This window comes from Emys orbicularis, chromosome 13 (assembly GCF_028017835.1).
Source record: "Emys orbicularis isolate rEmyOrb1 chromosome 13, rEmyOrb1.hap1, whole genome shotgun sequence".
Lineage (NCBI taxonomy): Eukaryota > Metazoa > Chordata > Testudines > Emydidae > Emys > Emys orbicularis.
In genome coordinates, this window is record NC_088695.1 from 4,197,336 (window position 1) to 4,224,115 (window position 26,780).

Here is a 26,780-nt window from a genome sequence, read left to right on the forward strand (position 1 = left end):
CAAAGGCTCACAACGGGCTACTAGAGAAACTGCCTCTCGCACAACTGGTCAACAGCCGAGTTTATAAACAAGGGCCGAAGAATAAAATAGCAAAATTTGCACTGGACGCTGAATTATTAGATTAATCAAACTGAAAAACAACAGGAGGAACTTCAGCAGGATCTGGCCACATGAGAGGAACAGGCCACCCACCGGCAAATGAAACAGTGTGACAAATACACATAGGGTCCAGTGGAGGAACAATTGAGGGTTGCTCAGCCATCTTCCTACCTACTAACATCACCATAACAGCTCAGGAGAAGGAGCCGGGGTGACCTGCTGACCCCATTAAAATCTATGCACATTTTCCCATTCAATTCAATGAGGCCAGCATCTCACCCAGGGGTGTCATTGTAGATCGCCCAGTGCAGACCTCGGCTGAGTGTGCAGCAGCTGATGACAAAGCAAACAAGATGTTGGGGTATATAAGGAATGTACTAGGTGATAATACAGAAAATTCTCTGATGTCATTATATGAATCAAAGGGACACCCTGATGGGGAACACCGTGTGCAGTACGGTCACCTATCTCTAAAAGGACGCTGCAGAACTAGAGATTCAGAGACTGGTAACAAGAATGATGGGAGGCCACGTGGGACTTTTGTGTGCCGAGATTGGAGCTGTTCTTGTCAGAGAATAAGGGGATGTGAACAAGGGGAGAAAAACAAAACTGGGACGGGGAAGGTAGATTGGGGAGCTGCTAGTCAACCCATCTCTTGATACAAGACCAATAGGGACACATAACAGAATTGAAAAATCAGCAAATTTGAAACTGATCCAAGGACCTATGTTTTCACACAACACACAATTAGCCTGCGGAACTCACTGCTACAGGATGTCATTGAAGCCAAGAGCTTGGCAGGATTTATTTTTAAAAGGACTGGGACATTGGATACTGTTGTTCACACAAGAGAGGAAATGGACAGGAGTTTGGGAAGGGATCCAAACCTTCCTTCTTCAGGGCATGAACCACCATCTAAATAATGAAGATCAGGAGGAAACTTCTCCATTTGGTTGGTTATTCCGACATTGTCCACTAAGATGTCTCTTGACCTGTCTTCTGAAGCTGCTGGTACGGGCCCCAAACGCACTACAGCTCTGAATTAGTCTTGCAGTTACTATGTAAATTGCCTCTACCCAGTGACCTCGTCCTTTAATAACCGATGGGTCTTCCTGAGCCAAAGACGAGTCCTGCTGCTTTTAGAAAGGAATTCAGCCTTCGTTTTGCTTCCTGGGGCAGGACCCCTGGGCTGTATGGATTTTTGCCGAGCAGTGCGGTTGGATAGCAGCAGATCTCCAAGATGTCCTGAACTGACCTTCCAGCCCTGGGGCTCTTTTTCCGTGGAGCAGTTTCCCAGCTGGAGCTGCCCAGTGCTTGGGAAGGAGCATTTAAGAGAGTGCTCCTAGGCTCCATGGTAGATTATCCACATGGAATTGCTTCGTTTGATCTCATTTAACTTATTTATTATTAGGATGACAGTTCTCAGTAGCTGATAAGTCGGCTGCTAGCTGCTATTAAAACAACCTTCTCTCCTGCTCTCCTTCTCCAAAAGCGGGTGTGGACAGGGGCCTCTGACACTATTAATACAGCCCAGAGCAATGGGAAACCGGCCTGACTGAACTCACTTGGCCAATTCGCTCCGGATCAGAGTTTAACCCTTGGACAAATGACCCAACCATGAAAACGCCACAGGTCGCAGGGTCATGAATGTCTCCCAGCTGCGCTGCTACTTTTACACCGGTCCTGATTGGGCCAGTTTGAAACTGATGTGAGGAGGATTAGACAAAGCAGAGCAGCTAAAGGACTAAGGGAACGAACTTGATGTAAAAATCCATTTAAACCCAGGCTCTGTAATTAAAAACACAACACGAATGCAGTCACAAAACCAAAACAGCCCCATACCCCACATCCAGCAACCTGTCAGGAAATCCTGTCACAGACTGAATCAGTCCCCGCCAGGGCCGCCCAGAGGGGGGGGGCAAGTGGGGCAATTTGCCCTGGGCCCCGCAGGGGCCCCGCGAGCATCTCTTTCCTGGCTAGAGGCGCCTCACCCGGCGGCAGTCCAGGACTTCGGTGGCGGGGGGGCCCTTCAATTGCTCCGGGTCTGCGGCAGCATTTTGGCGGCGGGGGGGCCCTTCAGTGCTGCCGAAGACGCGGAGCGCCGCCCGGTGAGTACAAGCGCCGCAGTGGGTGGCGCCTTTTTTTAGGTCCGCTCCCCCGCTTTGCCCCAGGCCCCCTGAATCCTCTGGGCAGCTCTGGTCCCCGCCACTCCTCACCTCCCTTAAAGCAGCTGTTCCCCTCCACCCCCAATGCCAGCTCACACCGATGGGGTTTTGCAGTATAGCCCGAGTTTGATTCAGCCTATTTCACAGCTTGGGGGTGGGAAGGAGCGAATTCCAGACACAAAGGATGGAGGAACAGCTGGACTTGAAGCAGCCCTGACTGAGGCAGAAGTAGATGAGTGATCCGAAGAGCAATGGGGCTTAGGGGTTTTTCAAGTACTGCTGTCAGCACTGGAATAGGAAACTCCCCAAAGGCCTGTATGAAACTGCCACCCCCAAATTCTCCAAGTCCCCAGAAGGCACATGGTTTGGTAGCCTCCAAAATTCCCACACTAGCACCCCATCGACTAGTCTGGTGCGAATCCCATGGGCAAGAACCTGTTTCTTTTAAGACAGTTGAGTTACCAGAAGCCCAGTTCAGTCTCTGTTCTCATCTGGCCCTGACGCTTTAGTAGCTGAACGCCACCCAGTCATTAAGGGATCTTCTCATCAGAGCAGGTAGGGAGCCAGGGGCTTGGACTCTATGACCTTTTGAGGTCCCTTCCAGGCCCACAATTCTATGACATGTTAATCTCAGTAAAGCACAAGGTGAATTAATTGACTTGCCTAAGATCACAGAGGAAATCTAAAACTGCAAATTGCACCCAAGTCTTCCTATTCCCCGTCTAATGCCCGTTCCACTAGACCATTCAGAATGAAGCAGTGACTGTGCCTTGCTAAGGGTCACAAGAGACCCCTACATTTTAAGATGCCCCTAGACAATTGACAAGGCATCGGGGAATCCTCAGACTGGCCCAGGGAACGACCTGTTATTCATGACCTAGAAGAGAACATAAACCAGCCACACAACACTTTGCACATGGAGCAATGTACCAAGGCTCCTGGTGGATTCTCCATCACTGACAATTTTTAAATCAAGATTGGATGTTTTTTGAAAAGATCTGCTCTAGGGCTTGTGATGGGGGACGTTCTCCGGCCTATGTTATCCAGGAGGTCAGACAAGCTGATCACAATGGTCCCTTCTGGCCTTGCAATCTATGAACCTTAGTCCTGACTTAAAATCTGAACTCCAGAGAACCTGGCTGCCTAGAGCCACACGACACATTAAACGTCTTAACGGTGGAATTTTTAAAAGCACCACAGTTACTTGAGTTGTGCTGGAAAATAGAGGTAGTTGGGTATTTTTCGACAAGCTGTTTTTCACTGAAAAATGCCAAGTTGTCAAAAATTAGACGGTTAGGAAAACCGGGTTGGTTTCACTGAATCTCTTGACTCCAAATTTATTGGAGGGAAAATATTTTCAAATTTTTTAAACAAAATGTTTTGACACATTCAAACCAGAATGTTTTGGGGCTTTTGAGCCGGAACAACGTTTTCAGGAATGTTAAACGTGAAAAGTCACAATCAAAACATTCTGAAATTATCGAAGCCAACGGTTTCATTGGATGCAGAATGAATTTTTGGTTTGGTTTATTGACTCTTGACAATTTTCTAGAGTTTGACTCTTCATCTTGATTTGGGATGGGATAAAATTTTGAAATCTCCCAAATTCTCATGGATGGGAAAGGAGTTTCCCACCTAGCTCCACTCCAAAGCCACAGAGACGCTTTTGAAAATCACATCCTCTGGGCCCACTTGTGTAGAACGAGGCATCTCCCAGCTCTGCCTATACACCAGCTCAGCTGAGTCTCCAGGGTTGGCAACTCCTGCAGTTTTTTGGCACTGTATTTGTTGCTTTTCGGCAAACCCCGGTTCTTGGAATGAGCTGATCTGAGATCCTCAGCTTTCTGCGGTGTTATTTTTATAAGCAAGTTTCTAGCCCCCAGTTTCATGGCGTAAAGCTTAAAATGGTGACTCAAGTTCTCCTGAAAGACTCACAAAGCAGAAGGCAACGAAAAAGAACCCAACATTTTTTAAGCACATTTCATTTCTTTCATGATTTTTGTACATCTGGAGTTGACAGTAGTGGGTCTCGGGCTGTCATAGACTTGTAGATTCCAAGACCAGAAGGGATCTCTGTGAGAATCTCAGCTGACCTGTATAACACAAGCCGTAGGACTGCCCTGGATTAATCCCTGTTGGAATCAGAGCAGATCTTCTAGAAAAACATCCAATCTTGATATTAAAAATTGCCCATGATGGAGAATCCACCATGACCCTTTGTAAATTGTTCCAATGGTTAATTATCCTCAGTTAGAAATTTACACTATTTCTAGACAGAGTCTGTTACCTGTTTACACGTATTTATTGCACTATATACTCATTTGATTACAAGGTGTAAGTAGGTGGTAACTAGCTTACTAGTATGCAAATGTTAGTTACTGTTCATATCCTTTATCTGTAGTCCTACATGTGTCTTTGCCTCACTGTATATTCATGGGTATTTCCATTAGTTGCCTCTTTGAACTTAAATACAATTTAATCCTCTTGTTCAAAATGGACTGGGAGTTGTGAATAAAGCAGATTTCACTCTCACACTGACTCCACTTGGACTGCTTCTGCACCTCTGTCATTATCATAATTGGGCTGAACCATTTTTTGCCTTTGCTTAGACTTCAGCAAAAAAAATTCACCTTTAGGCAAGAGCTCAGACATGACAGTTTTCAGCCCAAAAGGAAGAGTTCAGTAGGTGGTGAGCTCGAGGAGTCAGTGATATTCTCATGAACTCCGTCAACAAAAATGAACTCTGCCCCTTCCGCATGCCAGAATGAGAAGCCATTCTCCGGAGCTGGTGCACATGTTCAAAAGGTGATCATGCCATGCATGATCCCTGGACTCCCTGGGTTTAGATAAAACAAGTTTATTATAGAAAAATATATTTTAAGTGACTACAAGTACTGAGGCATAAAAGTCAGAATTGGTTACAAAGAAAATAAAAAGATAAACCGCCTGCTAATACTCAACAAGCTAAATGAACTTTAAAGCAAAACATTTCTCTCACCATAAGCTTCCAGCAGTCTGGCTGGATTGCTTCAGCCAGGACCTCCCACACTGTTCAATGATGCTTCCTTTATCTTTCAAACATTGTAGCTGCGATGAGGGGAGAGAAGTAATTTGTGTTGTGTGCGTTCTCTATTTTTAAACAATTCTCCCTTCTTTGAGGATTATCTCCAGCTGGGGTTCAGGCAACAGCCAGTCTGTTTACACAGGACGTCCAGCTGTTTCCGTTGCCAATATGTAGAGTTCTTGCTCACACCCTTCTTCCTGCCAAAGAGTGGCCGCTTAACTAGGTGATAGTCCATGATAGTTCATTTGATTATGCTGATATCTGCCTGGGGCACCAGTGTGTCTTTCTCTCTGAAGAACAGGTTTGGGCCGGATTTTCTAACTCTGGAATAGGTCACAGCAATGCTATACAGTAGAATCTTATCCATATATAAACAATGATACTGCAAATATTTTACCCAGACAATAATGTTCAGCAGATTACGAGTTATCAAATGATACCTCACAAGGCATACTTTGTACAAAAATTATCGTTAGCTTGTAAAAAGGATGAACATATGGGTACAGTCTGTCCCACCCACAATTAAGCTGGCTGCACCAGATCAATAATCATCCTGTGACTCTCTCAAACTCCTGGAACAAAGCCATATACTGTGGTCATGGACATTCAGCACTATGGACCTCCGCCATCTAAATGTATTGTTGTTGTCGTCAATGTCTGCCTGGAAAATCCAGAGCCCAGCCAGCTGCCAAGTATTATTATGTATATTACTATAAACCCAGAGACCCCGGTAAAGGTATGGGTCCCATTGTGCCGGGCGCTGCACAGACACACAGTGAGACAGTCCCTGCCCTAGCTGAGATCAGGGTCCCATTGTGCTGGATTGCACAGACACACGGAGACACAACCACAGTCCCATCCTCCTGCATACAGCACCCATATATGAGCTTTCTAATTCCCAAAAGGTTAACATGCTTTGAGCTGTAGATAACACAGAGCTGTGTTGCAATTTGACTTTATTTTCCCATTTAATGCTAGTTTATGGCATTACATTTTCCCATTTGTATAGAGCAGGCCTGCACAACACGCGGCCCGCGGGCCGCATGCGGCCCGCGTGGGCCCACTGTGCGGCCCGCGGGCAAGCGGTGGGGGGCGGTTTCCGGGTTCACCCCCTGCCCGGGGGGCCCGACCTCACAGCCCCGCGCGCCGCGCTCTGACTGCCCTGACAGTCAGAAGCGCGGCTGCCGGGTTCGCCCCCTGCCGGGGGGGGGGGGGGGGCAACCTCAGCCCCGCGCGCCGCGCTCTGACTGCCCTGACAGTCAGAAGCGCGGCTGCCGGGTTCGCCCCCTGCCCCGCGCTTCTGACTGTCAGGGCAGTCAGAGCGCGGCGCGCGGGGCTGTGAGGTCGGCCCCCCGGGCAGGGGGTGAACTCGGAAACTGCCCCCCACCGCGGGCTGTGAGGTCGGCCCCCCCCCCCGCACACGCGTCGCCATCTCCCGCGCCTCCTGCCTGGCGTCCAGCGTCACTTCCGGGGCTGCTGAGGCGGGAAGCGCTGGCTGGGCACGAGGCAGACCTGGTAAGTCCGAGCGAGGGGGGAGGCATCCGGCCTGGGCTCTAGCCGCAGCTCACGGGGGCTGGGGTCAGGGGGATGTCCGGGTCAGGGGGATGTCCAGCTCAGAGGGGCTGGGCTCAGAGCTAGGGGTCAGGGCTGCGGGGGGATGGGGTCGGGGGGGGGTGTCTGGCTCAGAGGGGCTGTGCTTGGAGCTGGGGGTCAGGGCTGCTGGGGGATGGGGTCGGGGGGTGCTTAGCTCAGAGGGGCTGGGCTCAGAGCTAGGGGTCAGGGCCGGGGGGGGGCTGGGTTCAGGGGGTGTCCGGCTCAGAGGGGCTGTGCTCGGAGCTGGGGGTCAGGGCTGCTGGGGGATGGGGTCGGGGGGTGCTTAGCTCAGAGGGGCTGGGCTCGGAGCTAGGGGTCAGGGCTGGGGCGGGGCTGGGGTCAGGGGGTGTCCGGCTCAGAGGGGCTGTGCTCGGAGCTGGGGGTCAGGGCTGCTGGGGGATGGGGTCGGGGGCTGCTCAGCTCACAGGGGCTGTGCTCGGAGCTGGGGGTCAGGGCTGGGGGGGGATGCCCAGCTCAGAGAGCCTTACCATGCTGCTAACCCCCGCCTCCCCCGTCTCCCAGAGCCTCAGCGCGCCGCGTCCAGGAGCGGCCCTGGACAGCGCTGCAGCGGCCTGGCTCCAGCGGGACGTGAGCTCCCGCTGCTCGGCTGCAGCTCGCAGCCCCGCCCTCTTACCACACGGCTCTGAGCGGGAGGAGCTCAGGCCTCTCTGGAGCAGCGCCGCTGCAGCGCTGTCCAGGGCTGCTCCTGGACGCGGCGCTAGGATGACCAGACGTCCCGATTTTATCGGGACTGTCCTGATATTTGCTTGTTTGTCCCGCGTCCTGAACGATGTTCGGTCGGGACACTGGACAAACAAACAATTTTGCCCTCTGCTCCGGCGCACAGGCGGAGCCCGGAGGGGCTCTCACCCCCCCCCGCCCCACTCCGCCTCCTCCTTCCCCCATTGGATCCCTCCCCAAATCCCTGCCCCCAGCCCCGCCCCCTCACTGCCCCTTTGGATCCCGAGCCGGGCCTGGGGAGGAGATGCCCCTGTGCAGCAGCCTGGGCACACGGGCCATGGCCGGCCGGGGCCGGGAGCGCTGCAGTGCAGCGCGGCGGCTGCTCCAGCCCTGCAGCCCACGGGGCAGCACGGTGCGTCCGGGGGCAGCGCGGAGCGGGCAGGGCCCGGGTGGGCGGCGCGGCCCAGGGGTGTGGGCCACCCATCAGAGACACGCGGCGGAGAGGGGCTGCCGGGGCGAGACTTGTCCCAGGCGGGGCGGCCTGCGTACAGGGGCGAGGAGCCGGTCAGGGTCCCCCAAACCGATAAACTTCCCCGCTGCTGCCGGGGAGCCCCGCACCTCTCCCGCTCGGCTGCGCTCCAGCGGGCCGGGGGGCCAGAGGCTCCGCGGGGAAGGCAGCTAATGCCCCCGGACCCTCCAACGGCTGGATGAGCTAATTCCCGAGAAGACCAGCAGGAGGCGCCACCGGGGTGAGTCCTGCTTGCTTACATGGGGGCTGAGCGGCGCTGGGGGGGGGGGAGATGGGGTTCGGCGGGGCTGGGTGGCGCGGGGGGGGGGGGGCGTTTCAGTACGGCCGGGGGGTTTCGGCCCTCGGCTATTTTCTTTGGAGTAATATGGCCCTCGCCGCTTTACGAGTTGTGCAGGCCTGGTATAGAGAAAGGCAAGTCCTGTTGTGTTTGTGAGAGCAGTGACATCTGGTGGCTATGCCGGGTACTACAATGTAGAAAATGCAGTAAAATATTTAAAACTAAATATTTAAGTTTTTATTCGCTAATTTGCTGCTTTGTGATGTAAAGGGCTTGGCAGTTAAAAAAAATTTTTTTTTTGCTCTCTTACATCAGTAATATCAATTTTTATAATTTTTAAACGTTTTATTTGGTCAATATTTTTGAAAACATAAGTTGGTTTGTTTGGGCATTTTTGACCAGAAAAATCCCCCTTTTCTCAACATCAATATTTTTCATTTAGAATAATCTCTTTTTAAACTTTACCACTATTTTTAGCGAATTTTCCCTTGAACATTTGTTGTTTATTGCTTTCCTTTTGTAAACTATTTTTTTTTAAAATATGAAATGAAATAAAAATGCACCATGTGACTAAGCTGCCAAAAACATTAAATGAAAGATGATAAACTCTACAAAATGATAATTGATTAAAAATGGGAAATGAAGAGCAGTGGTTAGAAATTACAAATGATGCAAAATTCACAAAAATATGAGAAACGCGTAGTTGTGGTTAGCAATGTTCTGATTTGTTTTGGTCAGAAAAAGCCAACTCATTAAAACAAACTGTTCAAGAGCCGTTGTCAGCTTTCATGAAACATCTGATTTGAAGAACATTGGGTTAAAAAAGTTCCAAGGTTGTCAAGGAGATGCTGAAGGAGGAATAGTCAGAAAAGCAGGAGAAGACCCGGGAGAGCAGAGGAGATGGCAGAGAGACCAGATCCAGGAGAACAAGGATGTGAAAGTGTCCCTCCCACTGAGCTAGGTGGAGAACAAGGGAACTGAAGTATTGGGCGTGAGAGGCAGAAAGCAGAAGGGGGGGGTGAAGAGAAGGGGTGAAGGAGCCAGGGAATCAGTGATGGTGGAAGGGGATACAGGGGGAGGAAGAGGCGTGTTCTTGCTGGACCCGAGTCAGTGATGCAGTGTTTACATCCATGAGATGTGCTTTTGCCCTTGGGCCTGATTTGCACATGCATTTACCCGAGTTGAAGACACAAATAGCTGGTTTGAGGATGCACGTACGTCTCCACAGGCACATCCGCTCCTGGAAGTCTGGCCCAAAGACTGAAACCCAAGGCAGTGTATTTGTCTGTTACAGGAATGAGTGTCTCTAATGCCACTATTTATAGCGGCACGGCTTCCTTCTGGCAAATCCATTTGAATTCAGCACTGCAGGTTTCAGAGTGAATCCGATTCCCTTTTATCACCCCACAGCTGTTCATGTCAGCAGGACCCGTTACTGGGAACCTGTAAAACAGTAGAAAGGAAGTCAATGAGCCAAATTCAGACCCTCAGTAACTCTGCTGAAATCAATGGAGTTGATTACATCAGGGACAAATTTGTCCTTAATGTGCTTAGATTAAATGAAAGGAACCTAGAGTAGTTGGGTCTTCATTCTAATCCAGTGGGTAGTTTGAATTCTTTCCTGAGCTCTGTGTAACACGTGCTAGCACAGGGTAGCTCTTTGTCCCCATCTAGTGGCTACACCATAGATAGAGGTTTATGAAGCTGCTACTGGAGCTAAGCAAATACTTGATTTTTTTTTCAGTTTTGGCGCTAAACTGACAAAAAAAAAAATTGTTTGGTTCAAACCAAAACTGATTTTTTCCCCCTAGGTTTTTCTTTCTGGAATGAAAAACTGAACAGGAAAAAAAATCATTACGAGTCAAAAAACATCCCTACATTAAATGAAATGCAAATATATACACATTATTTTTTGTTTTGTTTTGGGAATTTTTACATCTTTTTTTTAAATACACATAGCTAAATTTTGAAACAAAGCATCATTTAAAAATGAAAAAGTTGCAACACTGCATTTCAAACAGTCAAGCAAACCATTAACTTTTTTGGTGGGGAAAAATTGGCAGTAAACTATTTGCTAATTTGAGATGACTTCACAGATAGTTTCATTGCCCCGAAAAATACATTATTTTTTTCAACGAATTTACTCGTCACTGACAAAAATTCACCGTTGTAGTTGCTAGAATCTCTGCATTCACAGAGTTGGCCCTGGAGCTGAAGCAATCTTGCAGTTTGGTTTGTTTAGATACACGGCTACATGTGTTCAAGGCCTATGAATAGCTAAACCAGAGGGGGCCATGACACATGCTTTTTTTTAAAAAAAGGAAAAATAGCAACCACTAGGCAACACTCACAGAGTTTGGTCTAACATGGAGCTGTCCACCCAGGTCCAGTTCTTCTCTGCAGATGTAACGCTGAGCCCGAGCCAGACATGATATTTACCCTGTGTGACGTTCTGTATGAACTCCTGTGGGGTGAAGACAACCTGCTAGAGCTCTAGGATTCTTTGCTTCAGCCAGCAAACTTGACAGACTGTTCTCAAAACAGGCACTTGAGTATTTAGGACTTGTCTACACTAGAATTTCTTTTGTTCTTATAAAGTCCCAGCATTTCTACCATCGGTGTAGCAGCACCAGTGGGAACACTAGTGTAAACAGGGCTCAGGGCTAGATGACACAGGGTGGGAGTGTCTAGGGGAATTAGGAGCAGAAGTAACAGTGACAGTCACTTGTCACCCCATTGACAGGGACTTATGCTCCTAACTCCCTTTTGAGCTTCTGAAAAATCACACCCAGAGCAGTTAATATACCTCTCTGCCTCCTGCCCTGCTGTTCCCCGTGCTTGGATCCTGATGGGGAAGGGTGTGACGAACTGGGACTGTTCTTACTGTGATCTGTAAGTGCTGACAGGGGAGTGTGGCTGGGATGGTCTGCATTGGGGGATGGGAGAATGACTGAAGGGAAATACCTGAGCCTGTAACATGAGAACCCAGGAGGGGGCTGGGGCCAGGTGACACCTTTGCCCGGGAAACTGAACAAAGGCTGGGGGAGGGGTCGCTGAAGGCAGAGTCTGGGAAGCTGGCTGGTGAGGTGGCTGGAGGCAGGGAGGGCTCTGACGTCTGGAGGGGGGCTGGGATGCCCGAGGACCCCAAGATGGACCTAACTGAGGGGTATCCTGTTGTCTGTGCCTGCAAGACCTGTCTCGGACTGTATTCCCGTCGTCTAAATAAACCTTCTGCTTTACTGGCTGGCTGAGAGTCATGGTGAATCGCAGGAAGCCGGGGGTGCAGGGCCCTGAGTTCCCCCATACCCCGTGACAACTGGTGGCAGCGGTGGGATCTACTGCACCCCGTGGACGGCGCTTCCTGCAGTAAGTGACTGGGGAGAAGTAAAACGAAGGGGGATTGACGGGGACCAGGCGTGCTGAGGAGTCAGAGAGAGACGGTTATCACCCCTGGGAGTGTGTGACCAGCGAGAAGGACTTTTGCAGTAACAGGGTTCCCCGGGGGATCGCAGCGAGTGGTCCCAGGGGCGGAGGAGTCTGCAGCTCGACCCTGGCAGAGAGGTGGTGACCTCGAGAAGGGCTGGCACACTAGGGGTCTCCCTGGAAACTGTGGGGAGCGGTGAGCACACAGGCCTGTGAGTGGCCAGCAGGAAGATGTATGCCAAGCGGCTTAAGAGCGACCTGGTGGAGCTGTGCAAGCAGAGGGGGGTGCGCATTGGGAAGCTCACCAAAGAACAGCTCATTGCCCAGCTGGAGAAGGGAGATCGCGCGAATAAACTGATCCCTGTCTCTGAGGGAAGCAGCCTGGCAGATGCAGCGCAGGCCCCAGTGTCTGTCCCAGCTGGGAGTGGTCAGCCGGCTGCTGAGGGCTTCCCGAGACCCCTCCTGCCTATGCCTAGGGGAAGGGTGGGGAGGAGCCCAGCAAATACCGAGGGTGCTGTGACCCCCCCGGCCAGCAGGGGATCCTCCCGGCAACGCTCGCCGGCCAGCAGGGGATCCTCCCGGCCACGCGCAGCATCCGTGGAGCGGAATGGGCTGGGATGGGAGATAGAGCTAAAACTGAGAGAGCTGGAGGATCGTGAACACCAGAGACAGCATGAACGGGAGGAGAAAGAGAAACTGAGGCAGCATGAACGGGAGGAGAATGAGAGACAGAGGCATCATGAACTGGAGCTGGCGAGGCTGAAGGGCCGCGAGCCCCCGGCTGCGGTGAGTGAGGGGGGACCCAGGACTGCACGAAGCTTTGATAAGTGCATCCTGGCCCCACGTAAGGAGGGGGAGGACATGGATGACTTCCTGGATGCCTTTGAGACGGCCTGCGAGCTGCACCAGGTTGATCCTGCAGACAAACTCCGGGTTCTCACCCCCTTACTGGACCCCAAAGCCGTGGCCTTGTACCGCCAACTGGAAGAGGCGGAAAAAGGGGACTATGAACTATTCAAAAAGGCCCTGCTACGTGAGTTTGGGCTGACTTCTGAGATGTACCGGGAAAGGTTCCGGAGTCAGGATAAAACCCCTGAGATCTCATACCTGCAACTAGCCGTCCGCATGGAAGGATACGCCAGCAAGTGGGCTGCTGGGGCCCAGACAAAGGAGGACCTGGTTAAACTGCTGGTATTGGAGCAACTGTATGAGTGGTGCCCATCCGACCTGAGGCTATGGTTGAGGGACAAAAAACCAGAGAACCCGCGACATGCCGGCCGGCTGGCCGATGAGTTTGTGAAGAGCCGGTCAGGGGCTGGCAGGGAGGAGTCCCAAAGGAGCAGGCCCGCTACGATGCAGAGAGAGAGTCACCCGGGTACCTCCCAAAAGGGGAATGTGGGGAATCCCCTCCCATGGGGAATGCCCAGTGTCAGGGACAACCGACCGGCTCGAGGGGACACATGGGGCATGGTCTGCTATCACTGTGACCAGAGAGGTCACATACGGGCCCAGTGCCCCAGGCTCAGGGACAGACTGAGCAGACCAAACCCACAGAGGGTTGACTGGGTAGAGACCCAGCCAGGCGAGAGGCAGCACTCCCAGGGAAGGGGGGCTGGCAGAGTACCACCTGCTAAGGAGGGAGGAGAGCTCCAGGCCAGCTCCTCTGGGGGGCTGGATGCTCCAGACTCAGGGTTTTTGGTTTATACGGTGGGCGCGGGGCAGTCCCTCCGGAGAGAGTACCTTGTACCCCTGGAGGTGGATGGGAGGAAGGTCGATGGATACTGGGATACGGGCGCAGAGGTGACACTGGTCCGGCCCGAGGTGGTGGCCTCAGATCGGGTGGTGCCCAACACCTTCCTGACTCTGACGGGGGTGGGTGGGACCCCATTCAAGGTACCTGTGGCGAGGGTACGCCTGAAGTGGGGGCCCAAGGAGGGCCCCAAGGACGTGGGGGTACACCCGTATTTGCCCACTGAGGTGTTGATGGGGGGGGACCTGGAGAACTGGCCAAGCAACCCCCAGAATGCACTGGTTGTGACCCGCAGTCAGAGCCGGCGAGGAGCACTGCGCCCTGGCCTTGGGGAGGGTGCCTTGCCCGAGGCGCAGGACCCTAACCTGGTGGGGAGGGAACACCCAGGGACATGGCTCAGGGAGGCTGTGGCTTCAGCCCCAGCCGGCGAGAGAGAACAGGTGGCCATCCCTGTCCCAGCTGCTGAGTTCCAGGCCGAGGTGCAAAAAGATCCCTCCTTACGGAAGATAAGGGACCTGGCCGACCTCGGTGCGGTACAGACCATGGGGAGAGGTGGCCGGAAAAGGTTCCTGTGGGAGAAGGGGTTCCTGTACCGAGAATGGGCTCCCCCAGGGAAAATGGAGTCAGGGGGATTCAGGAGACAGCTGGTGGTACCCCAGAAGTATCGCCGCCAGCTGCTGTACCGGACCCATGACACCCCCCTCTCAGGGCACCAGGGAACCTGGCGTACCCAGCAGAGGTTGCTACGGAGCTTTTACTGGCCTGGGGTCTTTGTTACTGTCCGGCAGTACTGCCGATCCTGTGACCCCTGTCAGAGGGGAAGGAAGGCCCGGGACAAGGGGAAAACGGCTTTAGGACCCTTGCCCAGCATAGAGGAGCCTTTCCAGAGGGTGGCCAAGGTTAAAAGGGGGGCTCTGAACCAAGAGAGCCCGAAGCACAGACCTCCAGACTGGAGCCCTGGGAGAAGACTCCAGCCCAGTTGGAACCCCAGAGGTATTGGGGTGGGAAAAGGGCACAGGCCGCATAAACCTTCCCACATGCGAACTGCGAATGCCCTCGAGCACCCCCGACCTAAGGGGGGGCGTGAAACTGGAGGGGCCTGGTGTAATTCTCACCAAGGAATGGGAGGGATGCTGGGGCATCCATGGGAACGGGGATAGGTTCGAACTTCCCCGGGTCACTGGCTAAAGTGACCCCGCTCAGTTCGGTCTCGAAGGGGGGAGATGTGACGAACTGGGACTGTTCTTACTGTGATCTGTAAGTGCTGACAGGGGAGTGTGGCTGGGATGGTCTGCATTGGGGGATGGGAGAATGACTGAAGGGAAATACCTGAGCCTGTAACATGAGAACCCAGGAGGGGGCTGGGGCCAGGTGACACCTTTGCCCGGGAAACTGAACAAAGGCTGGGGGAGGGGTCGCTGAAGGCAGAGTCTGGGAAGCTGGCTGGTGAGGTGGCTGGAGGCAGGGAGGGCTCTGACGTCTGGAGGGGGGCTGGGATGCTCGAGGACCCCAAGATGGACCTAACTGAGGGGTATCCTGTTGTCTGTGCCTGCAAGACCTGTCTCGGACTGTATTCCCGTCGTCTAAATAAACCTTCTGCTTTACTGGCTGGCTGAGAGTCGTGGTGAATCGCAGGAAGCCGGGGGTGCAGGGCCCTGAGTTCCCCCGTACCCCGTGACAAAGGGGCATCCATCAGCATGAGGCAGGAGGAGGAATAAGCAGAGGCAGTGGGGACAGACGGGGTTGGGGCTCTCCTGGCTTTCCCATCCCCCTGTTGATGGGGAGCAAAGCGTGTGGGAGCTACGCCAGCCGTTATGCTGCATTAGCATCCTCAGGAAGAAATCTCCTTCACCTCTTCACATCTGGGACCATGTAAGTAGTGACCCCCTCCAGCAGAAGTCTCGCCCCCTCTGTTTTACTTTACCATCTCCTCCTGGTCTTGGATCACTAGCTTTCGAGAGCTCTTTGCGGAGCAGTCAGCACAGCTCTCCTTCCAGTTTTTGCTGTCTTTGGAAAACCAGTAACACTTTCCCCTGCCTGACAGCCAGTCCATAGGGCAGAGTTTGCAGCCGGAGCCGTCTGGAGAGAGATGTGGCGAGACACAGCAGTAATGATTGTTAGCCCCAGGGAACGTGCTTACAACAGCTCAGAGATTTAGGCACTATCGGTGATCCCATCCGGAGCCTCTCTCAATATTTAACAATGAGAGCTGGTCAGAACATTTTCCTCAAAACTGTTCCAGTAGAAAAGCTGTTTCAACAAACTGTTCTCATGAAACTGTGTCAATTTTGACACATTCTCACAGAAAAAGAAGTTACAGAATAATAAGGTTTTTTATTGTGGAAAATGATCAGTTCTGAACATTTCAAAATTTCACTTTGAATTTTATTTTATGGATTCTTATTTGTATAGGATTGGTGTTATTTTTTACATTGTTTCATGACGTGTCATAATACGTTGAAAGATTCTGTGGTTTAATTTTATAATTCATTAAGGGCAGCTGCTACTTTGTGCTGATCAAAACCAATGTTGATAAACTGCAGAGGGTTCAATCATTCTTGTGGCTCTTCTCTGAAGGATTAGAAAACCTGTTGCACAGCGAGAGACTCAAAGCGCTAGAGCCATTTAGCTGAACAAAGAAGGTTCAGGGGTGACTTGATCACAGTCTGTAATTATCTATGTGGGAAACAAATATTTCATAATGGGCTCTTTGGTCAAGCGGAGAAGTATAAGGTGATCCAATGGCTGGAAGTTGAAGCTAGACAAATTCAGATTAGAAATAAGGTGTACATTTTTACCAGTGAGGGTAAACAACCATTGGAACCATTTACCAAGGGTTGTGGTGGATTCTCCATCACTGACCATTTTTAAATCAAGATGGGATGTTTTTCGGAAAGATCTGCTCTAGGAATTATTTTGGGCAGTTCTCTGGCCTGTGTCCTACAGGAGGTCAGACTAGCTCAGTGGTTCTCAAACTTCATTGCACTGCGACCCCCTTCTGACAACAAAAATTACTACACGACCCCAGGGTTGAGACCAAAGCCTGAGCCCTCCCCAGCCTCACTGCCCTGGGGGATGGGGGCACAAAGCCTGAGACCCATCACCCAGGGCTGAAATCCTCAGGCTTCGGCCCCGGGCGGTGGGGTTTGGCCTTCGGCCCTGGGCCTAGCAAGTCTAACGCCAGCCCTGGCCACCCCATTACAATGGGGTTGCGACCACTTCAGGGTTCGGACCCCCAGTTTGAGAACCGCTGGACTAGATGATGACAATGGTCCCTTCTGGCCTTGGAATCTATGAATCTATGCTTGAAACATCTGGTCGACTTTTCTTTTCTAGATCAACGTGTCTCCCGTTTGTGCTGTAATGAAACAGTCTGGCACTTTGTGTCAAACTCTTTTCACTGCATGGCAAGGAGGAGACACTTTGATGTCAGTGTCAAACTCTTTCATTGTTTAATTATGACACAAAGTGGCACAGTTTCAACAGGAGAGATTTCCCCTACACGACTCAATAGCCCAGGGTTGGGGGCACTCCCTTGGGAGAGCTGGGTGCAATCCCCAGGTCCAGATCAGGCAGAATTCAAGCCTGGGTTTCCCACGTCCGGGAAGAGGGCTGTAGCTAGTGGGTATAATAGAGACGCGCTACCAGCCAGAATCCTGCTCTGTGCAGCCCCAGCTGTCCTTGATGTTAGACACCTACAGGGTTAAGTGGCCGCTGGGAGTGGGTGCTGAGGATCCCAGCAATATCGAAATGTTGGACTTAGGCTCCTCAAGTGGCAGTTAATCATCCAAGTCCCTTTGTGGATCTAGCCCCAGGGTCCTCACTCAGCGTCACCCACTGTCACTATCGCTGCACCCTCGAGCGTCACCCAGAACCACACAGGCATTGTCAGCCACAGGCATCAGCCAGAACTAGCTTGGCACACTCAGCCTCAGCCATACGCGGCTACCTCCGCGCTGCCCCTGATCTCCGCTCCTCCCGCAGGCCGGAGCAAAACCGGCATGACGCCCTCAGCCTGACAAAGCAGAGCCCAAACGCATGGGCCGTGTGACAGGCAGACGTGCTGCTAGTGTTACAAGAGAGCGTCTGAGGTCACTGCTCAGGTTTCTGTGTGAGAGGTGGGTGAAGTTGGATGCCTAGTGCTTTCTGGTATCCATTGGAGGTGGGAGTGAAGGCCTTAGAGAACACTGGAGTGTGTTACTGACAGTACTGTAGCAACATGACTGTGCCTTCGGGGGGATGGCTCCGGGGTACCCTGATGAAATCTGAACTATCACTAAATACAGTCTTTGTTGGAGTTCATTGTACTAGTAGTATATCTTAGACCAATCTGTCCTGCTCACTAGAGCTGGGGGGGAGGGGAGGGAGAAATTCAGCAAATAGTACATTTGCCAAATAATGCATTTTTAAATAACAGCACTCAAGCTATTCAAAATTTTGGGTTGAATTCCACAAATCATTTTGGCCCCAACTTTGGTTTTTCTTCTGGAAAAAGACAAAATGGTTCATTTCAGCCATATCAAAATGTGTCATTTCGACTTCTCATTTTGAAACAGTATTTCAACTTCCAGTCTGGCTTTTCTAAAAATAATTTTTAAAAGGGCAAAATACCCCTGAAAAATGAAAAAAAAAAAAAAAAAAAAAAAAAAAGTTTTAGGTTGTCAAAATGAAGCCACAATGAAGGTTTTTCATTTTTTTCAATACATTGAAAATTTTCCAAAAAAATAAATAAATAAATAAAAAAATATCCAGTTTTGGTTTGAACTGAACTGTTTATTTTTTCTCCCCCCTGCCTCCCTTAGTCCTTTTTTCGGTTCAGCCCTTGAAACGAAAAAATCAATTATTCGTTCAGCTATTCCATCACCCTGACAATTGCCCTGACTGACCACTGGAGGTCACTGTGCCCCACAATCCCCACTGAGAGGTGTCTGCCATTGGTGCTAGTTGGCCGGCAAACATTGTCTAAATTAGATCACAAAAGTATTTGTTTGTCTGTCCGTAGCCAGCACTTCCCCCCTTCCCCTGATGCCACCAGACTAGGAATTCAGGCACCCAATGTCTGCCCTACCTCCAGCCACTGCTAGGACTGGGGAGGCTTGGAAAGAAATTTCCTTCCTCTGAGCCCACTTGGATGGGGGAGGTCGGATATGGCCGTGTCTCCTACCCTTGGCCAGGGCTTTCTCTGATGGCCTGGCCTCCGCTGGGATCTGGTGCCAGATGCTAATATCCATGTTTCTGCTCCACCTCCATGATCCACCTCTGGCCTCCTTCCCATTGGTGGGGATGGGGAAAGATGCCCCAGGGTCATCTTCTCCTGGCCTGAGGTTGGAGGAAGGAGACTCTCTCAGCAGCACCACTTCTCACAGACTCATAGAAATGTCGGACTAAACGGGACCTTGAGAGGTCAAAGTCCAGTCTCCTGCGCTGAGCACGACCAAGTAAACCTAAACCGTGCCTGACAGGTGTTTGTCCAACCTGATCTTAAACACCTCCAATGACGGGGATTCCACAATCTCCCTTGGAAGCCTGTTCCAGAGCTTAATTACCCTCAGAGTTAGAAAGTTCTTCCCAATATCTAACCTGAATCTCCCTTGCTGCAGATAAAGCCCATTACTTCTCATCCTGCCTTCAGTGGCCATGGAGAACAATTGATCCCCGTTGTCTTTATAACAGCCCTTAACGTATTTGTTATCCTTGGAGGAAATATGGGAGAAGATCCCCTTCTTGCCTCCCCCATTCACAGTACTCCCCCCGGCCTCACTGAGTGAGAGAAAATCTCCAGGGCCCCCTGAGGACTGGGATGGGAGGAGGAAAGAGGCTAGCAGGTTGGCCTGCCTCCTTCAAACAGGCCCCCCTCCGCCTACGTGGTGCATGGAACATGCCGAGGGGCTCAGAGCCACAGCAAGTTGCAGTTACCTGCTGAGGGGCTCTGGGTTGAGTAACACAGACTCTGCTTCAGGCGAGACACCAAGTCCTCCAGGCTCCTGTTGCATTCTCTGCCGGGGGGGTGTCTCTGGGCGACACTGCTGCTCTCAGGGACCGATGAGACTGCGCCAGTGTCCGTCTGCAGGGAGCAGTCCTGGAAAACTTCCAAGCAGCAGACAAGTGAGTGGTTGTTACTGTTGCTGTTATGGCCGCAGGAGCTCGGGTTGTGCACTTTAGGGGTCACTGATGTACAAGCTCCCAGGGGCCCCAGGGCTTTCCCAAGGTCCCTTCTGCTGCACAGCAGCTGCCCCTAAGGAGGGCTAATGGCCAGGGCACCTGTCCAGACCATGCAGTCCTAGGGGAGCGGCTTGGACTATGGGGGTTTCCCCAGGGCCGAGGCAGGAACAAGGAACAGGGTGAGAGTGCAAGAGCCACAGAGGATACCTGCTTCTTGGTGACTGGCACTGGGTCTTCTGCAAGGGAGCAGTTTATGACCAGGAACCAAGATATCTATCTACTGTATCCCCATGCACACCCTCCCTATCCATCTATCTATCCCCACGCACACCCTCCCTCCCTTATCCATCTATCCCCATTCACCCTATCTATCATCTAGTAAATAAACAAATTGCACTAGGAAATACCCTGGGATCTGCATTACCAATCTCTCCTCCACACAGGAAACTGACCTGCCAGACCCTGAAATCTGCCAGCGGCCAGCAAAGGGGTAAGGAATTGGAATGATCATCACTATTTAGGGATCTGAACAGTGAGAATGTGATGATGTGAAAAATCACCAAGGAGCATCTGTTGACCCTGGTAGGGACAGAGGTGATGGAGTGTGGCAGGAAGGAAGGAAGAGCTTTGTTCATGATGAATATTCTAATCCATTCCATGTTTTCCTTCATATCGTGATGTTGAAAGTTCTTATCCGGGGGTGTTTGACCCAAGGACAATCACTGCCTAATGAAAGCCAGTGGGAGCCAAGCAACCTCCTTTAACCTCAACAAAAGGAGCAATTAAGCCCCCTTATATGGCAGAGACAGCTGCAGACAGCGGAGGTTACCACCCACTGCAACAGGCCACGTGGCAGATCAGAGCTAAGCCAGGTGGGTGGAGAGGTTTCCTGGTTGGAAACACAGGGGGCTAGGTTATTGGTTGTAGCCTGTGTGTGTTGGAGGGAAGTAGCCAGGAGAAGCAGTTGTGAGCATGATCTCTGAGAGGAAGCACGGGGACAGAACTTCTTGGGCACAGCACTCAGTGGAGAGGCAGGCTTGGGGATTTCTGAGCAAGGAGACTTCCTGCTGTTTGTTTCTCCTGTGATCAGAGAAACAGGACTTTGTGCATGTTTTTTCGTAAATAAACAAGATGACACTAAGAACAGACCTGACTCATACTGAATTCTCCTAATGGCAACAGCCCTGCAAGGCCATGAACAGCAGTGAACCATTCGGACCAAAGGGGCAACGATATTTGACGAAGATGACGTTTCTCCCCAACTGGATGACCTGAGTTTCAGGAACCAAGCTCAGACTGGACAACACTTTGCCCTGGCCATGATGATGCGTCCAGTCATCTACTGACAAGTGGAGCAAAATTTCAAGGGAACTATGCCGGGACAGGAGAATTGGGGCTACGTCGCTGAAGAGTTAGTTAGCTAACGGATTCTCCATTTCCAACATTTAAACATTTGTTTTCATTCTGAATTGGAATGAAAAGTCGAAATTTTGACCTTTCCCGCAAAATGAAAACTCTGGAAAAAAAAAAAATTCTGTTCTGTCAAAAGGTTTCAGTGTGATAAGGTAAAAAGGCATTTCGTTACGACAAGTCAAAACATTTTCATATCATATTCAATATGATGTTAAATGTGTAACATTCAGAACTATAAATATATCATTAACATTTTGCTTTTTATAGACTATAAATGTAGAAACAAAATGAATCAAAATGGGAAAGTCAAAACAAAACTTTTTACCTTATCAAAATGAAACATTTTGACCTTACTGAAACAAAATAAGTCAAAATGAAACATGTTTACCTCATCAAAACAAAACCTTTTAACATTATTGAAACTCAATGAGAAAATTTAAAGATTTGTTTGGATGTTTTTCTGGTGACAATTTTATAGACATTGACACATTCCCCCGAAACTCTTTCATTCTGATGAAACTGCATTTTCCAATGGAAAACCGTTCCAAAATTTCCCAACCAGCTGCAGTCACTAGGGACCCGTTCCAATGAATAGCAGACCTTGAGCTACTCACCCTGACTGCCCAGTGCAATTACCGCTGTAGCCAGGATCACGTTGCCAGCCAAAGCAATCCACAGAATGAACCCGTGCCGGCGTGCAAATCCCCGGAGATCTGTGAGATGCAATATTCAGTGACAGGTTTCAGAGTAGCAGCCGTGTTAGTCTGTATCCGCAAAAATAACAGGAGTACTTGTGGCACCTTAGAGACTAACAAATTTATTAGAGCATAAGCTTTCGTGGGCTACAACCCACTTCTTCGGATGCATAAAGAGTGAACCATATATTGAGGAGATATATATACACACACATACAGAGAGCATGAACAGGTGGGAGTTGTCTTACCAACTCTGAGAGGCCAATTAAGTAAGAGAAAAAAAACTTTTGAAGTGATAATCAAGATGGTTCAGTACAGACAGTTTGATAAGAAACTTTGATTTTCACACTTGCTTCTTATCAAACTGTCTGTACTGAACCATCTTGATTATCACTTCAAAAGTTTTTTTTCTCTTACTTAATTGGCCTCTCAGAGTTGGTAAGACAACTCCCACCTGTTCATGCTCTCTGTATGTGTGTGTATATATATCTCCTCAATATATGGTTCACTCTTTATGCATCCGAAGAAGTGGGTTGTAGCCCACGAAAGCTTATGCTCTAATAAATTTGTTAGTCTCTAAGGTGCCACAAGTACTCCTGTTATTTTTGCGAATATTCAGTGAAGCACTTTCTGTAGCTACTTAAGGACGTGTTAAACAAAGAGGCATATGTGCTTATCTACACTGCAAACAAAAACACGCAGTGCCAAATCTCGGAGCCTGGATCGATTGACTCGGGCTCATGGGGCTCGGGCTGTGGGATCAAAAATAACAGTGTAGATGCTCTGGCTGGAACTCAGACTCTGAGACCCTCACAGGATTTCAGAGCCTGGGGTCTAGTCCAAATCTGGACGTCTCCACTGCAATTTTTAGACCTGCAGCCCGAATCACTTGGCCTGGGCTCTGACACTCAGTGCCACTGGTGTTTCTTTGCAGTGTAGACAGACTCCTGACATTAAAGGCAGTGTGCTACTGGAGCCAGTTGTAAAGCTGTCAGACAGGGATACACTAGTCTTAGGAGTTCCCCATTGACTGGCTGGCCAGAGTGTTCGACTGTTATTTCCGGAGCAATGTGAAACTATTGGAAAAGTGGATCAGATTTGAGCAGTGGTTTTAATCTTCCTGTCCCCACTGCAGTCCTGTCCAATCAGCCCATGAGAAAAGCCGCCAGCACCAGGAGTGATTTGGGGCTATAGACCAAATGGACATATAATGGGTCATTTGAATTGTATCTAAACATACTGTTCCTGTCTTGTGCTCAGCGTCCTGCTTGTTGGCTTAGTCCCTGCTTTCAGCGCTGGGCCACGAAGCAGAACCCTTCAACATCTGTTCAGACTCCTCATGTCCTTCTCTTTGCTATGTGCTGGTGTGACTTGTGAACGCTGGTGATGTTGAACATAACAACTTGGTTCAGAGGTGAGATCTGTGCTGGCAAGTATGATAGGTACCCCTCGGGCTGAACCTCCTACACAGTCATCGGGCTAAATTCGTTGTGAGGTTTTGACAGTTTCTGGTGGTGTGAACCCTGATGGAAATTCTGCTGTGGGAACAGGTGGCAGCTGCACAAAACATCCTCCCCCACCAATGCGAAGGGTTGAGTGTGTGTGTGTGTGTGTGTGTGTGTGTGTGTGTGTGTGTGTGTGTGTGTGTGTGTGTGTACACACACACACACACACAAAATGGGCTTAGCTGGCAGGGAGAGATACACTTTAGAATTCCCTGCACCAACAGTGATGAATTTGGCCCATTGTTTGCCCTACGATTAACGCACTCTGGATTTTCTTTGAGCTGGGAGACCTAAACAGTTTCTAAATCCAGTGACCTTTCACTTGCTAGTAAAAGGGAAGAGACATTTCTCGTCAGCCGGTTCAGATGTAAACACATCTAATGGCAGCCACTGGGATAACCTCACTTTGTCCTTCTGTCCCTTCCACCCTTCTACACAACTTCCATCCATCCCAGCCCCCGTCGGCCTCCCTAGCTAGTTTCATTTGCAGCCCCAAAGCCTGTCTCTGCTGCGCTCACCCTGCATCATCTTGTTCTGGCTCCTGATTCTCATCTCCGTGGCACTCACTGAATTCAGAACGAGAAGTGAGAGCAGAACCTGGGCCTGAGTCCGAAAACTGCAGTGGGGTCACCGGGTTTACACTGGGCTCACCAACATCAGGAACTTGGCTCCTCCCTCCAAATCCAATAATCAAATTCTGCTCACTGAGTCTCCCAGGGTGTTCGTGCTCTATTGCCACCCTGAACTTACCCCTTCCTTCTTTTCTCACTCCCAGCTAATGTGAATTAGCCAGAGCTCCATGGGAGTCAGTGGGCCAGATCCCCAGCGGTGGTATCACTGTAACTTACTGAAATCCCCCAGAAGATGGATAAAAGCTGCTATTACATTTCACTGCCCTGGCATGTGAGTGTAAAGGTTGTTCCCAGCTGCAAAGATTCCAGTAATATTTATACACTCATGTGGTTGTAAAGAGAAACCAAGTGTTCTGTGTTATGCCAAAGACTGGCAGATACCAGGACAAGCTTTTCCTAGGGCGCTGAGCAGCGCCTGGTAGCTAGAGACTTGCTCTCTAAACTCTGCCAGCTAAACTTTAACAAATACATGCATGGAAAGCGGAATCCCAAAATTAGGGGGAGAATAAAATCAAATACACTTACCGTGGTGCTTAAGGGGAGAGGGTTGGCTGGTGGGGGACCCGTCTTCCAGAACGTTTATATCAGCGTAGATAATTTCCTCAGTCATGGTCCAGGCAGCAAAAGAAGGCAGCACCCAGCAAGGGACGCTGTGTGGAAGGGCAGCCGCTGAGATGTACGTGCAATCCAAGGCGAGCGGTGCCTCCAAAATCAGGAAGTAGCACCTGTCAGGGGCTGGTGAATTTCCTTCCTATCTCAGCGCTGGGGTTTTCCTTCATTAGCAGGTCTCACATCCTTACCCAAGAGCAATTGACACCAGAGGCAGGGGCAGTCCAAGCACCTCTGGGGCGCTGACAGAAAGCCGTCCTGTTGGGCAGCGAGCCCCCGACATGAGAAATTCTGCCTTCAAAATGGCCGTGACAATAAAGCGTTCAACGGTTCAGTGGCGGTTTCCTGCTGGGGTCGGCCATCTTGAATCCAGACACGTTGCCCTTTCTTTCCCAACGGGTTTGGGATGGCCAGGCCCATGCGTCGACGCTCCCATGTCTACACAACCGGTGCGGTCGATGGACGCTGGGCGTGAATCCCCCTTTCACGGGAGCGGCTGCTCTGCTGCAGTGAGGTGAACTTGAGTGTGAGTCACAGCCGTGTAGAAGCAGGTGTTAAGTCACCGGGTTCCCACAAGCAGCGGGGGCTGAGTTTTGAGGGGTCCTTCTCGCCTTTATACGCCCCCGAGGGCCCTGCAGCCGTCCCCGCTCATGTCAGCATTGTGACAGGCGACTCGATGGCCACCCAAAAACAGCGGGGGTGGAAGTTCAAGTTAAGTTTCTGTTACACCCAACCCAGCCACCGCTCTGCTGCCGCTGGGCCAAAGTGTGGCTTGGAAGTGAAGAGGCCAACGACTGGGCCCGTCCTGTGGGGAGAACAATCATTATTTCATTTCCCCCCCCCCGAGCCCCTGGCACTTGGCACTCCCCAGAAACGAGCCGGGCCCCTGCCTCCCAGCACTGGCCATGTACGCTCAGCTCTGAGACACCAAGTGAGGGTCGCCCACAGGCCCAGGCAAGAGGAAGGATGAGGGTAACACTAACAGGTTCCCACGGTTGTTCAGTGTATGTGTGAAGGTCGTTGCTTATGCAGATGACAGCCCAGTGAGCTGTTAGGAGGGCTTAGAATGAGGCATGGGTGGCGACCTGGTGACGGGGTTTGGCAACCATGCCCCAGGCATAAGGGGCAGCATGGGAGATGGTCTATTTGGAGCCACTCACCTCCCTGCTAACTCAGTGTCCCAAATTTAGCCAGCTGTGGGAGCGGCTCATGTTCACAGCTACAGGCCTTGGCAAACCCCTTCTCTGCTCAGCTACTGGACCTGCCCGCACCCGTGTGCTGCTGGAGACCCCTCCGCAGCTTTCGAGGAGAGGGGAGCGTGGACGAAACGAGCAAGACAAGACAAGAAGGGTGGAAAGGCAGGAAGGAGAGAGAGCAAAGACGACTCCAGACTCATTGATGAGCCGCTGTTCCGTTTCCAGCCTGCAGGGGAGCCCCAGTTTGCGACAAGCGTGCTTGGGAAGGGGGTGCCCCAGAAATGGGAGTGTCCCGGAACAAGAAGAACTCTGGGGCGCAGCACAAGCTCATCAATCCATGCAGACCGCGTTCGCTCCACAGGGGTAGGTAACTCCCTGGGAAAGAAAACTACGTGCAGAACATGAATGGCGTAACCAGCTCTCCCAGTGGCAGGACCGGACTGAGGCGCACTGGCAGAAATGTGGGTGAGATGACCCAAGGCTGAGGCATCGGGGGCCCTGTGCATTGGGATTGATGGGCGTGGCAAAGCTACATTTGTATGGGAGAAGCTAGCGTGGCATCTGCCAACTCCCCAGGCTTGGCTCTAATCAGGCCCTGAGTGAATTCACTCACATGAACATTTTAAGAATAAAATGCAGATTCTTTCAGAGGCAGCACTGCCAGTCACTGGCCAACAGGAACTGTGGCATCGATAGCCCTGATTCTTTCTCTTATCAGCCAAAACTCATTCTGCTTTCCATGGGAGGAAAGGCGCTGATCCAGGACACAAGGGATCGAGGTACCCACCTCTGCCACAGGCTCTCTTTGTGCCCTTGGGTGAGACACTTAAAGTGGGCTGTTTCCCTTTAAGAACATAAGAATGACCATCTGGGTCAAACCAAAGGTCCATCTGGCCCAGTATCCGGTCTTCCGACTGTGGCCAATGCCAGGTGCCCCAGAGGGAATGAACAGAGCAGGTAATCAAGTGATCCATCCCTTGTCGCCCA

At 51.0% G+C, this 26,780-nt stretch overlaps 1 protein-coding gene across 1 annotated transcript; it reads right to left on the reverse strand.

Annotated features, from left to right (window-relative positions):
- Window positions 1-9,727: 9,727 nt before the first annotated feature.
- On the reverse strand, window positions 9,728-24,598 carry LOC135888141 (killer cell lectin-like receptor subfamily B member 1B allele C). Its single transcript, XM_065415952.1, has 6 exons — window positions 24,514-24,598; window positions 21,767-21,869; window positions 19,498-19,565; window positions 15,506-15,660; window positions 10,760-10,872; window positions 9,728-9,851 (listed from the first exon to the last, which is right to left on the reverse strand). The coding sequence occupies exons 1-6, from the start codon at window positions 24,596-24,598 to the stop codon at window positions 9,728-9,730; spliced, it is 648 nt and encodes a 215-aa protein (XP_065272024.1).
- Between the last annotated feature and the right edge of the window lie 2,182 nt (window positions 24,599-26,780).